Below are 18,450 nucleotides of genomic sequence, written 5' to 3'. Positions count from 1 at the left end.
CTTGACATGCCAGCATCTGTTCCTCTGCCCACCAAACAAATGCATCCATCCTCTGTCTCAGTATCTACTGTCATCCTCTAATAGCTAGTGTTTACTAAGTCAATCTTTACTATTACTAAATTACACATACTTAGAGCTCCTGATTAGGAGGGTATGCTATTTATGATCTATGATAATACCGTAATTGTTGTTTTAACAATGCGTGATCTGACATTATCATTATCGTAACAGCATGTCTTGGACATTTTGAGTAATTTTACTTAACTTGTATTAGTTATGGGAACTATCTGTTCTAATATTTCAGCAACAACGAAAATTTTTTAGTAAACTCAACATTTTAGTTAAAATAGAGTAAACTTACTAGTATTTTTATAGCAAGGAATACTATTTGGTTTTACAGTGTATGTGGATATTCTTTGCCTTTCTGAAAGGAGTTTGCAAGCAGAGGAGCCCAGAATATGAAAGCAATGCATAAAGTTTCATGTGAAGTATTTTTTTTCCTCCCAGAGTTATGAAAAAAAAACATAATATGGCTTAATGCATTAAGAAAGTAATATTAAAAGGCTAAGCTTAGTACTGATGATGCAAACTATATGCAAGCAAGCAGCCCTGAATATGAAAGCAAAGTGCATGCATGGTAAGTGTTTTCCTCTGATAGAAAACCATTATAAAGAAAACATTTAACGTGGCTTAATGGTTGAAGACAGTGATACTGTATAAAAAGGCCAAATTCAGTCAATTTAATGGGTCTGGCTAATTGTAATGTATTGTCTTAATTGTAAAAAAATGTTTGTGGACAGCAAACAATTTCACCATTTATTACACTGTTATTTTTCTCATGATTTCCCCCGTCGTGCCTAATGAAGCAGAAGCCTTGCACGTTCATAGAAAAAAAAAGCTTACTTTTGCGTTGAAAAATAAGGTGGATAAGTTGTTGTCACAGTAGCGGATTTCTACCATTCCATCTCTTACCGTAGCCAAAAGTATCTGCTTGCGCTTGGAGCCGCTGAGTCACATGATGACATGAAACAAAACAGCATAGCAGAGACGGAACAGCAATAGGGTGACTACAGAGCTCATCAAGTGATATTCTCTACTACTGTCCCGCAACATCCTACTCGCCCCCGCTCCAAGCGGATCTCAAACCCGGGTCTCCGGCATGGGAGGCGGGTGCATTAACAAGGAGGGTAAAGAATGCAGCCACTAGCGCACCTCTTGAGGTCAGGGGAGTGAGGTCATCAGGATCTCATCAGGCTAATATTGATCCAATACCAATACTAACGTATTGATACTATCGATATTAGGATCGATCCGCCCACCCCTAACCCCTAATCCTGATATGCTAAAAATTCAGATTCAAAACACTGTAGAGCAGGGGTGCCCAACTCTGTTCCTGGAGATCTACCTTCTTGCAGAGTTTAGTTCCAACCCTGATCAAACACAGCTGTCTGTAATTATCAAGCGCTCCTTCAGATCCTAATTAGTTGGTTCAGGTGTGTTTGATCAGGGTTGGAGCTGAACTCTGCAGGAAGGTAGATCTCCACGAACAGGGTTGAGCACCCCTGCTGTAGAGCAATGCCTTGACCACCACTAACAACAGTCACTGCAAAGTTTCTTTGCTCAGAATTTCTTCAGAAAATCATTTTGTTCTAGGAATATGAGATTAAATTGTTGTGAGCAAATGGCGATTTTTGCTAAACTCTATGGAAAACAGCTATACATCTATCTGTCTGTTGAAGATTTCAACACTTTCTCAATCCGTGCTCAGATTTGCAAAAACAACTCATTTTACAGCTGAACGATAGATGCCAAAAATCAAAACAGCCATGAGCTGAGAAAAGCCAAATATACAGGAGTAACCAGAGAATAGTGAAGCTGACATGAGAAAGGAGAGAGAGAGGGAGAGAGAGGGATCGTTCCTGGGGGGGCGAAGGGGAATGTGTGTTTTGCCGGCGTGTTTTGACATTCCCAGCGATGCGCCAGACCACTTCTCCTTTGTTCTCCTGGGTGATCTTTATCACTGCCAATTGTTCGCAGAGTTCCTCAAACTTGCAGTTGGATTTAAATGCCATGTGACATCCAGAGAGTAGCAAAGATAAAGAATCATGAAGTATTCTGATGAAAACTACAGCAACAAAAATGTTTTTTGAAAGTCTAAAGAGTTTCTCTTAAACATGACTGGCTTCTTTATTGGCTTTGATGGTTCCATGAAGAACTTTTAACATCCATGCAACCTTTACGTTGCATAAAAGGTTCTTTGTAGTGGGCAAAGGTTCTTTAGACTATTAAAACATTCTTCACGTTGAGAAATGATGGTTCCTTTAAGAACTGTTCATTAAAAGGTTCTTTGGGGAACCAAAAAAAAAAGGTTTCTTTTTTATGGCATCGCTATCAAAACCTCCTTTTGAAACCTTTATTTTAAGAGCGTAAGGTAGAGTGAGAGCTAATTCGAAGCATGTAAGCACAAAAAATACCTTCTGCATCTTTGCAGCACCTTAAATAACCCAAAACAGCAACGGTTCCAGAGCTCCCCGTCTGAAGTCCTTAAACCAAACTACAAATTGTCTGATTAAAAAAAAAAAAAAAAACACTCTACTGGGCGACCACGGAACCACATAATTCAAACAATGTGATTGTTTGAGCCAGTGTTGTTCTGATGAGATTGGCAGTGGATGGTGGCTGGCCCGCATTTGCAGTGATGTCTTTTGGTGAGGTTTAGCAAAGGAATGCCACACTCCTTCGATGAATAACAAGATCGGGCAAACTATGCGTGCCATGTATAAACGGACCATATTACAAACAAAACAATCAGCTGGTGGTTATTGAAATATGGATTTCCAAACAAAGGAAGAGTCAAAGTGTCGAAACCTTGCCGTGTAAAGAAACGTCTCCTTGGACCCGGGGAAAAGACATTTCTGGCATTCTCTCGTTGTCTTATGTGTAGTCAGAGCGTGTATCCATTTCATCGGATTCATCCGATTCGTCTGATGGCAGTGATGCTTGTTATAAAACAAAGCTGGAATGAAGAAATGTCTGCTCTGACTGGCAACTTGGGCTTGGATGCATGAAATGTTGGTTTACGGTATGACTGCACAACAGCGTTTCTCGTAATGAAGGAACTGAAATAAATATTCAAAATGTGCTTTTCGATTTAATCTGATGCTGGCACACTGCGTATAAACTTGGACAGTCTTGTATGCAAATCTACTTAATTCATGATTACAGTAAACTTGACGTACCACACAGCTGTACCAAGATTTGAAGCTATACTGAGGTTATGAGCCACATTTACCAGCCTTTATTATTTAAGCCATCAAGTATTAGAGGCTTTTGTGAATGTAGTCATCGTTGTAGTTGCACCTTTATCTGGGACTGCATTCACAATACAGCATGCTCTTGAGTATTCACCATTGTTATACAACAAAAATGACACACTATGAGTTTTGTGCGGCGACACGTGTTTCACGTCATAGCTGTTACTCCATAATATGGCCGAAATCCTGTGGACACCCCTTTCTAATTAATGGGTTTGGGTAATCCAGTAATTTCCAGTAATGACATGCAGAGGTATTCTACAAAATTGTGGGCTTTCAGCTTTGTTGCAGCAGCTTGGGAAGGTCAACAATAATAATTAAAAATAAAGCTGCAAGCAGCAATTAAGGGGGAAAGCACTAAAGAGACAAAATAATGAGTAAGCATGGCACCGAGCATCAAACCAACTGTAAAAATTAGTAAATAAAGGCATTTGGAAATGGTTGCAAAATGGTTGAAATCTTATAAAAACAATCACTTTCAGCGTGACATACTTACGTATTAGGTTTAAACAATAGGTGGCGCTGACATCAAATTTGTCTGGTGTGGTCAATAGCTATGTTTCCATTGCCACGTTTAATGTGCATTTTGAAGTATCGCTTTAGAAATGAGTGATGAAAATGCCAAATTAAAGAAAAAAAAAAACTAAATTCACAGAAAAATGTTTTTACGCTCATTTGAGGTGGTTTTTGACTTGTTTGAAAAAAGGGTTTATGCAAATAATGGGAGATGGAAACACATTTGCTGAATAAATTGATCCATGCGCATCAAAAAAGTCTAACCAGTGGGCCAAACACGTTGCACAGCATATGAAATGTTGTTATGGTCATTCTTAAATGGCCGAGTAAAATAAGTGTTTACTGTGTTCCCAAACATCAGACATCCACCTCTGAAAAGCGATGTATTTGCATTTATTAAGATTTAAGACAGGTGGTGCTGTTACAAAACTTTTTAAGTACCCTCAGAGCATGGTGCCAAAGACGCATTTTGAGTTTCACAATTATTCGACAGTGCATTCTTAGAACAGAGCATTTAATGACATAATTCGAAATGTTTGATGCCCAAAATGGCTGACATGAAGAAACTGGGTGTTGTTTGACGCGATATGTTGCACCAAAACTAAAGAGGCCAGTGTTATGTTTTCTGGCCAAACTGTTCAGAAAAAGGAAAGAAAAGAAGAAGAAAATAAAAAAATAAAAAAAACTATTACTTGGCTGTTTTTGCACTATGCAAGTACCATCAGATCATGACTGTCATGACACACCAAGTTTGTTTTGAATATTCTAAGGCATTGTGGAGATATAACCTCGCATCCATTGTTCGTTAGATTGGGTCATGAGTTATTCCAGAACGGTTTGATTAATGAACTTGAATTCCACAACTTTTTGTCGCCATGGTCTAAAGATGTTATGGTTCGATTTCCGCGACAAATGGTTTTTGGATAATAATTTTTCATGACTGAAAATAACTTCATAGGGTGCAGTCAACTTGAGCAAAGCAATCAGAGGGGGAAAAAAAGCATTGTTTTTAAAGTTGTTAGCATAAATGTGAGTGCAACTTTGAACAGCTGATGGCGCTAAAGGGATTGAGTTAGAGACTTGAAATTTGCTGTGGTTAATGTTCAGACCAAGGGTGCCCAATTCCTGGAGATCTGCTGTCCTGCAAAGTTCACCTTCAACCCTGATCAAACACAACTGGGCCAACTAATTAAGATCTTCAGAAACACTTGAAAATTACAGTTAGATGTGTTGGATCTGAACTATGCAGGTAAGTATCTCCAGGACCATTGTTGGGCACCACTGGTTCAGACTGTCTTCTATCTGTGTACCAAATTTCATAACTTTCCTAGAAGAAGAAGATTGGATGCAATAGTTTCCTATACACCTTTGGTGCTGGCCCCTAATAACAGTATATTAGCATAATTAAAGTTTTACGTGGTGACTGAAATGGAGTGGTCTAAGAGCTCCATATTATTTAGACCTATTTTCAACTTGTATATATAACGTGTGTATATCCTTGCACAACATTCATAGAGGTCATATATTTCTCTTTTACATGCCATACATGTTTACATTAAGTATATCTTACAATGGCACAAATTAGTGCAGTAAAAGGACATTAAAATGGCGATGTATGCGAATAGTATTATCAATATTAAAGTGTTAACAGTCAAAGTCAAGTCAGATTTATTTATATATGGCTTTTTCACAATATGCATTGTTTATAAGCAGCTTTTCAGAAAGTCATGCTACTATGTCTTTAATGCTTAAGTGCTTTTTCATAAGTTCAGGGCTGGGCGGTAAGACTATATAAAACGATGATGCAAGTGATCCATCAGATTTTAGATCTACCTATGTTGTATTTATAGTCTCGTCTAGTATGTTTCAGTGCCACAGTGACTCACAATTAAAAGATTTAAATGGTGGTTTTGTTCTTTTTAGTTGGTGGTTTAGTTGGTCTTGTTTAAAATGATTCTCGAGTATAAATGACAATAAGGTCAGGTGTCTCAGGTGAAAAGTCTGATGCTTGAGCACATGCCTAATAGCATCTGACTACTGTTTACACTTGCAAATAGCCTCCGCCTAACAATAATGCCTGACTAGACATAGTCAGTCAAACATAGTCAACTAGTCAGCGTCAGTCACCTCAGTGACCTAAGTGTTCATGCCAGCTGATGGTGGGCCATTCCTCCCTGTGATTAGCAGCGGAGCCAGGGCTGTTTAGCGCACGTTGCGCTGGGTGGTCTGAGAAAACGCTGAGCAGCAGCTTTAATGTGTTCTGTATTTGCCAAACGGAACTCCGTCATTAGAGGAAGTGGGAGTCCCATTTAAGCTGCTATTAGCCGTAATGGCTGTTTTTTTTTTTTTTTTTTACTTGTCGTGCATGCAATTTCCTAACGTAACAGAATCCACTGGAATCCCTGCACTCCTGCCTGCGTGTTTTTAGTGGTCTGAGGCTCATAAACAAGAACTCCAGAAACACTCTTTCAGGGACACCTTTTGGTTTTAATGATTTTGTCCCATGATGTCATGTTTATGTTGGCTAAACCCAGAGTTACTTTTTTGTTGTTTTTCAGCTCTGTTTGTGCAGATGTTTCAGTTACATGGAACCTAAAAACAAAGATTATGAAACACACTGAAACAGACTTTTTCTCTCCTTTCTTCTAGGTTCACTTTGTATGCCGTGGACAGCCGTGGTAGTCGGTCGGATGCGAGTTTTGTAACCGTCCGCACATCATGTCCGATGGTGGATGACAGCAAAGCAGAAGGTACACTGCCATTCTCCTTCACTCCATTCACACGTGTGAATGAACAGAGCGAGCCACGCGCCAGTGAAATGTCATCTTCACACCCATCTGAGGTGGCAGCTCTTTGTGTCCTGTCTGTTTACGATTACGTCATCCATTGTGGCTAGACCATTTTACTCGAACAGAATTCACAGGTCTGGCAGCAGTATGAATCACAGGGAAGTACAGCACTCAAAATCCTTGTCAAAGTAAAAGTAAGATGACAGAAAGTTCAAAAAATAATAGCACTTTGCATGCAAATCATAATGTGATATGTGTTAAGAAAGAATTAAAGCATGCTAGGGAATCTGATCTTTGGTTCTCATTCTCTTGTGAAAAAGAAGCACGCTTAATTATATTCAGTATTTACTTGTAGTGTGCTTCAAATCCTAAAAGTATATATTTTTTTAAAAATCTGAGTATCCGGATATGAGTAGTTGTACTGAAAGAGGGACTGTTTCTTAACACATTTAATTACACTGCTAAAAAGTGCACTTTGTAATGATGTCAAATTGAAAGTAGTAGTATAAAGTACATTTTAAATTGTTGTAATAATCTTTTGTCATGCTCTAAAGAAGCTAAAGGACTGTACTGTTTTATTCATTATACATTTACATTTCAACTTCAACATTGCAAATGTATAGTAACAAATATATTTAAATACAGGACATACAAGTTTCCGTAGAAAGTATATTTCAGTTTACCATAAATGCTTGTCGGTAGATTCAGCAGTACACGTTAATCATATTTCAGAAACAATGGGAGTAATTATGAAATTACATTTAATAATACACTTTGTGGGACGAATATATACTATTATGCACCTTCATTTAATTGCATTTAACACTAAAATTATTACATTTAGTTCGCACTGAAGCATGTCATTTTAAAGTGTATTATTTCCCTAATAACTACTAAGTTATATCTAACATAATAGCTAAGTATGCTAAAGTGCACTTCTTTTTCCACAGGGTCCCTCCCCCCCAAAAAAAAAAAAAAACGGGCAGTCATTTTTTAGTCATTAAAAATGAGAGAAAACATCTGAAAAGCCCAGTTTTTCTTAGAAAGCTTGTTCTTTGAAAACTGACAGTTCCAGATTTATTTCAAATGTCAGATCTACTTTCTCCTCAAACAGAGATCGCAGACAAAGTGTACAACCTCTATAATGGCTACACCAGCGGAAAGGAACAACAGACGGCCTACAACACCCTGATGGAGATCTCCCCCCCACTGCTGTATCGTGTACAGCATCACTACAATTCCCACTATGAGAAATTTGGAGACTTTGTCTGGAGAAGCGAGGATGAGCTTGGCCCAAGGTGAGGAAAGCAATGATCAAACAAAGCAGTGCTCCTGTTGACAACACTGCAGTACTTTGTCAGTCCTTTGCTTTCTTTCTCTCAAAAACTAACCTCCATCTTCCACCACTTACTCATTTCTTTACTGAGGACAATCTAAGGTAACACTTTAGATTAGGGAACAAAAAATCTTTTCATTTTTAAAAGACAAATGACATATATGTTAAAGCATATATTGTTACTGTAGGTTGTAAATGATAAAACAACAGATATGCTAGAAAATAAAGTGAAATTGTAAAGCATACAATCATGATATGGACAAAAGTATTGGGAGACCTGACAATTGTACCAACAGGGACTTTAATGACATTGCATTCTAAATACATAGTCATTATTATGGAGTTGGCCCCCCGTCTGCTGCTGTAACAGCTTCCACTTTTTCTACAAGATTTTGGAGTGTTTCTGTGGGACATTTTGCCCATTCATCCACTGATTTTCTGGCTGACAGTCTCTATTCCAGTTCATCCCAAAGGTGTTGGATGGGGACGAGGTCGGCGGGCCAGTCAAGTTCTTCCACGCCAAACTCATCCAATCGTGTCTTTATCAACTACAGTCATGCTGGAATATAAAAGGGCCTTCCCCAGATTATCCCACAAAGTTGAAAGCATAGCATTGTCCAAAATGTCTTATGCTAAAGCATTAAGGCTGCAAATCTCAAATCTGGCCCTCGAGATCCATTTTCCTATAGAGTTTAACTCCAACCCTGATCAAACACACCTGAACAAGCTAATCAAGGTCTTCAGGATTACTAGAGAGTTATGGGCAAGGTTGGAGCAAAACTCTGCAGGAAAGTGGACCTCGAGGGCCAGAGTTGAGAACCCCTGCATTAAGGTTTCCCTTTATTAGCCGAATCCCTGAAAAAACGGCCCTATTCCCTTATCCCTCCTCTACCAAACTTTACAGTTGGCACAATGCAATCAGTCAAATGGTGTTCTCCTGGCATTTGCCAAACCCAGACTTACCCATCAATCTGCCAAACAGAAAAGTGTGATTGGTCCCTCCACCAAACAGGTTTCCACTGATGTGAGGCTTGCATGGAGCTGCTCGGCTATGGAAAGCCATTCCATGAAGCTCCCATCGCACAGTTTCTGTTCTGATATTAATGCCAGTGGAGGTTTGGATCTTTTTAGCTAGAGAATCAGCACTTGATGACCCACTCTGTGACTTTACATGGTTATCTGCTTTGTGGCAGAGTTGCTACTGTTCCTGAAATGCTTCCACTTTTCAATAATACCACTTGCAGTTTACTGTTTTATCCACTTTATTCTTCAACGTGGAAGTAAGCCTATGGGCGAGACTTTTGGTTCATTAGCCGCTATAGCGAAATACTAAGAAGAATAACCACGTCCAGTAAACAGTAAAAGTTACAAAGTGTCTGCACTACAAACCAGTGTGTTCATAATTAAGATAATGCATTACAATAATATGGAAATACACACCCATTTGCAATATCAAGCAGCAAAACAAGCTGTTTTGTACAGCTAATCTAAAAAATAGCTGGAAGCGGATGAGACTGGAAGCCAGACCCATTACATTTACAAATGGCAACGGCCACCCTTACGAGAAAAATAAGGTGGAGAGAGTTGGGGTATTTAGACTTAGGACTTGGACTCAGACATGAACTCGGATTGCAGTTACGAATGAACTTGGTCAGCGCCGATAGCCTCGTGGTCAGTGCACTGAAATATAGTGCAGTTGTGCTCGCGGTGACCGGAGTTTGATTCCCGTCTCGAGGTCCTGTGCCGGTCCTGCTCCCCTCTCTCCACCCAGTGCTTTCCTGTCATCTCTCTACTGCCCTGTCCATTAAAGGCATAAAAAATCATTTTTAAAAAGCCCACCCCCCATCCAGATCATGTGTAAAAAAAAGATTAAAAAATAAATAAATAAATAAAAAGATAAAAATGTCTCCCACTCAAACTCAACTGGTTTAAAACTAGGGCTTGGACTCATCAAGGTGGACTTGATGTTACAGTAAACAGTAAAACAGTAAAAAAAAAAAAAAAAAAAAAAAAAAAACATTGAACAATTGCAAACAGCAATAATAAAACAGATCAAATGCAAACAATAACCTAATAAATATAATATTATATAAATGATACATTGCATCTCCACTGTACCCCACTGACTCGAACATTTCTCTACATTTTACGGTGACCTTGCATGACACAAAATCATGCAATATGTCGGTTTTTAGAGCACAGATTAAGGTTTATGGAAATATAAGTTAAATATAAGGATGAGAAGCTATTCAATGTGGAAAGGATGTGGTGAAGTGAAAAACTTACCTTAGGAAAAAAAAACTTTCGCCTGTATCTTTAGACTGGAGAAGCGCACATACTTCAAACTCCCACGATCAAAGAGGGCGCTAATACACGTGTGAAGCAAAATTCATAGATCAGACTTGTTGTGCACTCAAGTTATTTAAGGTGTTTCACATGTGCCCCTGTGCCAACTGCACCCGGTATACCCTACTGTACACTTCAGCATACTTTTTAAAAGAGTACTTACTATGGATCATGTACTTTAAAAGAATATATTTAAGAAGAATGTTTCCAAACACTTAATTGCATGTTATAATTTAAATTTATATTACACTTTAGAATGCTTTGTTGACTCACTCAACTAGGACAAAATGTACATTCATAATTACTTGTATTGTCTTTGAAATATGGTTTGTGCACTGCTTGAAGGCCATTTGCTGTGATGTAGTGTTATTGTACATTTATATGTATGTATATGTTGCTTGAGAATTTGTAGGTTTTTATGGAACAGCCTCTATATTTTTAGGCAAAACACAAAGAGGAAGTGTGCACAGTCCCTTCCACTGGCCCCTGGTTTAGCTCAGCTTGGCTGGGGCCGTCAGAAGGTTGCCATCCTAAACTCTCTGTGAATGTTTGTGTAATCTGTTCTCTGGCAGAACTAGCAGGGGAATGAAACAGAGACCACCAATTACAGTTCATTTTCCCCTTTTGGAAGGAACCAATAATCTTTATGAATATCAACACAGGCTTTGCATTAGGATTAAATAGCATATTTTTGGAGCAGTAATGCTTTGTCCTAAAACAGGGCATGTGTTTCATGAAAATTCTTTCAAAACAGCTTTGGATCATATTGTGTGTTTGAAGATAAAAAGCAAATAGTTGTGGAGCAGACGCAACTTTATAATGGATGTGTGTGCGTTTTACCTCTCTTTCTACTACATTAAACTTTTTTTGTACTATTGTTTTCATTGTAAGAATGTTAGGTACCATACTGACTTTGATTTTAAAAGTCTTTTGGTTTCTGGACAGTTACGCCACCTAAAGTCTAACACTAACAGCTCTCTTTCACCACAGGAAGGCCCATTTGATCCTGAGACGAATGGATCGGATCAGTCTGTTCTGCCGCTCGCTGCTCCGCAGTGGCTTCATCCAAAGCCGAACAGAGAGCGTGCCATACATGCTGTGCCGCAGCGATGACACGAGACCGGGCAGCACTTTATGGCACAGTTCACTTCACGAAACCCGGCTAGCCTGCCTGGAGAAAGTCATATCAGTTCAACGCAACATATATGGGAAGTCGAAATTACGATGAGACAGGAGACGTTTGGACTCGACCTTCTCTCTAATTGGTCTCCAGCTTGGCCTGGCTTTTTCTAAATCCAAATGACTTTGAGACTGTGAGAGGAGGTTTTGTTGTTTCTTCTTCTGATTTGTTTTTCTTTTTTTCGTTATTCTTCTGCAGAGAGCCTCGGATTGGATTGATTTATTATTGTTCTTATTCTAATTATTATTTGTATTTATTTATGTTTTTTAAACTTGTTTCTCTTGTAAGGACATCAGTTTTGGTCAAAAGACTGAACTACTGAAGGACTATTTACGAATGTAAGAATTTAACTGCATGGTGCTGCAGAACTCCAAACCAGGTTCCCTGATACTCATTTTGCAAACATATCTCTTGGAATACTTAGCCAAGCAAGACGAGGACATGATCTCTCGGTGGTTTTCCTTCTTTTCTATTCAGCCCTTTTTGACATCAATTCTCTTAATCGTTTTTATAGTTTTGCCACAATTAATTAAGAAAACTGTCTAAGAATATTGTCTTGGTCACAGTAAATGCTTTTGAGAACAAGTATAGTCCTGTCACGCATATAATCTTTAGCCAAAAGAATGTTCCTTTACAGTGTCCAAAGAAATGGAAGGGGGTATCGCTGGCCAACGAGACCAACAGATTTCATCAAAGTGAATCATCTAATGTATTTGGCAAAGGGTTGAGGTACAAAAGAAAGCATTGTGCAGAGCTATTCTGTAAATGATTGTCTGGGAACAAAGTGTTGTTGAAAATGCAGTTGGAAATGAACAAACGTTCAGAACTTAGCCTCAACACATTTTCAGTAAGTAAGTTGCTATATTCCATGCTATATTCATTGTGATAGTTAAATATGCGATTGTAAATACAATTGTAAATGCAGTATGTAATAAGTGAATATGATTTTTTTTTGTGTGTCTTTAAATATACATTAAAAATGTATATAGAATCTCAAGAGGTTTTCTCTGTTTTATCAAAAGATAGAAGCGATTTATTTGACGGAAAACCCTCACTGGCAATCTTCATGACAGACCTCATCACACACCTGTTGCAAAACTGTAAGACGCTCAGCATTAAAAAAACAAAAAATAGGGTTGTAGAGCTTAGGGTTATACTTGGTCCGTCTGTTTGCTTGTCTGTTTGAGCACTGATGATGGATTGCGTCATTTTGGGATAGTTGTGTACAAGTTCCTTGATTGCTCTGAATGGCAAAACTGGTTCTCAACACCACTGAGTCACCGTCATTAAGGGAAAAGTCAAATGCACAGAGCATGCCAAGATAACCAAATCATTTATAGGAATAATCTCACCATGAATACAGTACATACATATGCATAACAGGCAAAACATAATGTTCTGTGTTGTTGCACATCGTTGTCACATTAATGTGTTGAATCATTTCAAATATCTCAGTGAGACTACTACAATAGTCAAATTTCAACACCAGCAGCATATGTAATTATAAACATCTGAGAATCCGGGGACATTTTGCCTATACTTTAAATGGTGTCCCTAAAGCATCGTACCAACTTGTGGAAAATGGGCCTTTGATGTCCTTTCTTAAACTTTCTCAAGATTAATATATAAATTCAAATACCTACATTTTTTGTACCCATTCACATTCTAAAACAAAAGGGTTATATTGCCCAAAAAAGGGCAAGTAATCATGTATTTTCAGTTGGTTCAGCTCCTGCTTCAACGGCCAAGAAGAGAATAAATATGTGTTGTGTGTTTCTCATTGTGAAGCATCTGGAGGACCAAAACAATGACATGATTGTTTCTGACAGGAGTTCCACCTTTTTTTCTCATTCACGTAAAAAACAACCATATAATGGTAGATCCAATAGCCCTATTTTAAGGGGATTAATCATGTTGGAAGCATAAAGAGTGAGTTATGGGCTCACTGAACAACATATTCTGTCTGCACAGGCCCCCTTCTCCACCTGCTGTCTGTTGTGCAGACTGTGTCAGACAAAGGAGAAATACAAAATGTGCAGTGTTGGGGTGGCTTCAGGAAAGTGGTTGGGAACCACTGCCTTATACCTATCTTGCAGGTGTTGTGTCCTCGAGGAGGTGGCCCAATGTTGTTTGCTTGGGCTGAGCCCAGTCACCATGCACTCACCTACAAGCTTGATGATTCTGACTTTTGGTGTTCTTCAGTATTTACTTGGGTCTATTGCGGCCAAGTGTACATCTTAGCTGAAAAAGATGGATGGTCCTCTACGGGTGGGATGCGACTTGCTTCAAGTGGAGAAGTTCATGTTTATTGGGATTTTTGTCACTAGTGAAGGTAGGACAGCATGATGTCGACAGACAGATCAGTGCAGCAGTAATTTTATGGGACCGTTGTGGTGAAGAAACTTACCAGTTGATCTTTCTTCTGACCCTCACCGAAGGTCAAAGGCTTTGGGTACTGACCAAAAGAACAGGATTACGGGAACAGGGGACTGAAATAATGTCTGCAAGGTGGATTGGCTAACCCTGAGAGACAGGCCACAAAGCCTGTCATCTGGGAGAGGCTTGGAGTCGCTGCTCCTCAGCATCAGAAGGAGCCAGCTGTGGTGGTTCAGGCATCTGGGGCCGGTACACCAGCTGGGCGTACGCCCGGTTGTAAGACTAGGCTGGACGTAAAATGCGCTTTAAGTCGTGCGTAGAATTTATACCTGTTGCACCATCTCGGCGTAGTGCTACGTCTGAGACTAAATCTTACACTTAGTCAAAGGTAGGCGTAAAGTGAAAAGTCACGATTTGCTCGGATATGATTCATTTTTAATTACTTATTGCAGACGCCAACTGTAACGTTTATGGTCTTTTCGGGCAGGATAATGTGGCCTATAAACAATTATTATGGGGAGGAGTCAAGCAACTTTGCGCAAAAGTTATAAAAGTGAAAATAAAAAAGAAACTACGGCTAACTGCATTAACAGCACAAATTCTCTCAGAGACAACAAGAGACAAATCTACTTTACCATGCTGATAACGGTATATAACTGTCTTAAAGTATTCCCTTAATATTTCTATTCAACATCTTGCTTGAACAGTAAATGCTTGGAAATACTTAAGGTCTTTAATTCCTCTCATCATTTGCAGTGTTCCTGCCATCCAATAATCGCAGTAAGTTTTGTGCTTATTTTTAATCAGAAATAAAATATCAGCTTTCAAATTCTGTCAATTCTATCACAAACTCTAGAATTTATAAATGTGCTTTTTCAGCCACAGAAAGATGTCAAGAGGCTAAAACGCACAATTGTCACGTAAATTCACATTTACTTCAGGAAAGACATTCATTGTACATAAACTCGATAGCTAGAAAAAAAAATAACTCTAGAGAGAAGCATTGTATTACATTCATTATATTTTACTTAACCTGTCACTTTTATTTTTAGTATTAGTCTGAAGAAATACGTCATGGCAATGTGCAGGGAGACCTCAGATACAAAAACGGGGACACGTTAGGAAATATTTCATTAATGAAATTATTTTGCGGTGGCTTCACTTGTTATGATGTCTTGAGCAATTCAGTTTTATATTAGTATCTGTAGCCATTGCAGCGTGGGTGTCGTCTCAGCTATCATTGCGGGAAAATGTGTTTGCGCGGACGCGCATCGTCTACGCCGGGCGTAGTTGCGCCTGGTCGTAGTTTTAGCTGGTGCAACAGGTGTAAATATTTATCGTAAAGTTGGACGTTGCAAAGCCCAGCGTAGGGCTTACACCCTGTTTTTTTACGTCTAGCTGGTGCGACCGGCCCCTGATCAGGTTGTTTCCCGGATGCTTTTATGTGGAAGTGTTCCAGGTCTAGCTGGGTAGAGACCCCGGGGGCAGACCTGGGATCCTGAAGGGAATATATCTCCAGAATGACCAGAAACTCTGTAATTGATGTTGCCGAAGATGTAACATCATCCTGTCTGAAGGAAACCTAGAGACTAGGATTTCAATCTCCGTGTGCAAATTCCACCTCGGAGTAGTGACAGTCCTGCTCTGAGGAAGATGAGAGTGGCAAGGAAAAAGTGTGGTGCTCTCTCCACCCCCATGGCCTCAGGGATAGTTCTGGCTCCCCAAGGCTCGAGCTTGTGCAGTTCCTCGGAGGCCGCAGAAGTAATTTCCATCTGTTTTTAATTTGGTCTACTGACTGATCGAATCCTTCAAACTTTTTTGACATAATCCTTGATACAGACTTTTGGTCTTTCTACAGTCTTTTTGTGCTTTAATTTATTCACCAAATATATTACATAGTCTCCTTGTGTGTGGACAACAGCAAATTTGTGAGTGACCGAATGCTCAAACAGAAGGGTCCACTAAGCATCTAAAGCATCCATCAGTGATTGCGGTCAGTGGAGTAAACTCTGAAAGACATGCATGCTCAGCTGTATGCGAGACACAGGAAAACATGGAAAACAAGGTATACCAAGTTCAAGTGTTGTCCAAGACTTGCTTCAAGTGGTGTTTATTGTTTCACAGAAGTGATATGAGCGTTTGAGAATATCTTGAGAATATCTTTTTTCTTACAAATGTAGCTTTACTGAGAAAAACAAATCTATTCAATAAGCATAGACTGTTCTGCTTCCACTTTCTAATTTTAAGTATAGGAGAATCCAAAAAAAAAGAAGACTTGATTACACAGTCATCATGGATAAAAAAACAGCAGTAACATTATAGTATGTGAGGACATTTTTTTTTTTTCTGGAAAATGATTAGATCAGATCCAGTCAGCACTGCATTTTCCAAAAGCATAGTTGGCCAACTATGGACACAAGTTCCGTCATTACCAACATAGTTCAGTGATTTGGTGTTTCCCGAATTCACAGTTCCAATGAACATTTGCAACAGCACTGCCATGTTGTGTGGTTAGAACTACAGCTCTGGATTTGTGGTTAGAAGTTTCTTGTTAGTTTCTTGTTATGTATGATGTGGACTCACATAGATCATGCACATGAGAAAAATAAGAAGAAGAACAAGAAAAAAGAGCAAAATAAAGGAGAAAATAGCGAAGCAGACCTCAGACCTGTCTTCATTATTTGCAGTAATACTCTGACATTATTTAAACTGATTAATCTGCAGAAGGTATTACTCCAACACCTGCATGAGGGGATTAATGAAGTTCCTACATTTTCAGGAAACAGTACAGACTAACCAGTTCTCCAACAGTGCATGTAATATGGTGGTTAAGCAGCGAGTTACATCATTGTTCAGAAGACGCACCCCTGGACAATGGCTTGTCAGTTCTTTGGAGTCACTGACATGACCTTTGGTCATTGGTCACTGACACAAACAGAAGAGCCTGTCTTAGTAAATGAACAACTTTTTCGGTCTTGTAGGAAGTTCTGTGGAGGACCATTAATAAGCATGGAGATGATGTGGATTTCAACCACCCCTGGAGAGAGATGCAGCTGTATACAGATGACATGCAAATGACAGTAGGACTGAAAGTAGTTTGAAAATATGGTTCAGATGTTGATGTTACAGTCTGCCTACAAGCAATTACTTGTAAATGATTTAGGATGAAAAAAAAAAAAAAAAATGGAGGCAGACAAGCATGCAGAAGTGCATTGGATTGCTGATGTTCCATTAGTCAGAGACAAAACAACCATTAACCATACTGTTTTCTAACATGTTTTTTTTTTTTTCTTTCTTTCTTTTAGCATGCAATAAATGTTCTTCCAGTTTGGATGAAACCCAAATGCTTTATCAGTAAGGTATGCTTATTTTGTCTTGCAGTAAATTGGTTTAAACATCAGTTTCTGCCCTAATGTTTCCGCATGTCAACACAAATGAGTTTATACTCTATCTAAATTCAGTATCCACCACAAAAACTAAATCCAAACCCAAAATGCTGAAGTGGTCAAAAAGTGGATGATACCCTTGAGCAGCTACCAGTGCTTTATTTATACGCAATACATGACAGAGAAATAAAGTTACTCATTCAGCATTTTAATTCATTTTTTTAAATCGTGATACAGAGCACCAAAGTATGAAAATAACAGTAAAACTACACAACAGGATTCCGTGTTAACATTAGTGCAGTATGCAACATCTTATTAAAACAACTAGAGTGTTCAATCTAGGGTAATGCTAATTTATAAATATACTAATATTCATTGCTAATTCTTTCTTCCTACAGTCATGGCCAAAAATATCGACTCTTCTTTTCCAGACTGCTCCAGGTCATTCAGATTTGAAGGATGCGTTCTCCCAACTGCTGTTTTGACATCTTTCCACAGGTGTTCTATGGGATTCAGATCTGGGGTCTCATTTATAAACGTTGCGTACGCACAAAATGGGCATGAAGTATGCGTACGCAATTTTCCACGTACATTTCGGGATTATAAAAAATAAACTTGGTGTAAATATGTACGCACCGTAAGAACATTCTAGACCTAGATATACATGTTTATATTAAGTATTTCATTCTCATTAATGGAGATAAGCAGAAATTATAAAGAATTATAAAGACTTAAACAAAAAATATATGAATTTAGACATAATTGTGGTGGCATGCTGTCATGTGGCATGCTATGTTTTATGCTTTTTTAGCGAGAGCAATGATCAGTGATGCGCACTTCGATATTATGGCGGATACTCCTGGATTTAACTTAGTGGTCATATGGTCCATTCTCAGGTTTGAATAGGTGCCATGATAACAGCTTACTGTAAAACCGCAGCTCCACGGAGGTGTTGATGTCATGTGAAGGCATCTCTACAACATTATTAAAATTTTATACTGTATTTGAAGGATACAGCTGGAAGAAAACGGTAAGATTTGCACGTTTCCTTTTCAAAATACGCGCCGAGTCAGATCGTACACTGCAATAAATATAGGCCTGTCTGTTTCTATAGAAATAACTAAAAGATGTTCATCTTATCTGCAAAAAACTGCACAAATTAAATTTGATTTTATTGGTTTAAAACTACTGAAATAGACTGCTATTT

General features: G+C 38.7%; 1 protein-coding gene across 1 annotated transcript in view; it reads left to right on the top strand.

The window, feature by feature from the left end:
- LOC127165710 (astrotactin-2-like) overlaps positions 1-12,140 on the top strand; it is a 565,932-nt gene extending 553,792 nt beyond the window's left edge. The window contains 3 exon segments of the mRNA XM_051110581.1: positions 6,480-6,580; positions 7,734-7,917; positions 11,292-12,140. Coding sequence (XP_050966538.1) covers positions 6,480-6,580; positions 7,734-7,917; positions 11,292-11,529 — 523 coding nt within the window. The 3' untranslated portion in view covers positions 11,530-12,140.
- Positions 12,141-18,450: the final 6,310 nt, after the last annotated feature.

This window comes from Labeo rohita, chromosome 5, assembly GCF_022985175.1.
Source record: "Labeo rohita strain BAU-BD-2019 chromosome 5, IGBB_LRoh.1.0, whole genome shotgun sequence".
Lineage (NCBI taxonomy): Eukaryota > Metazoa > Chordata > Actinopteri > Cypriniformes > Cyprinidae > Labeo > Labeo rohita.
The sequence above is the reverse complement of the archived record's forward strand: the minus strand, read 5'-3'. Positions and strand labels throughout refer to the sequence as shown.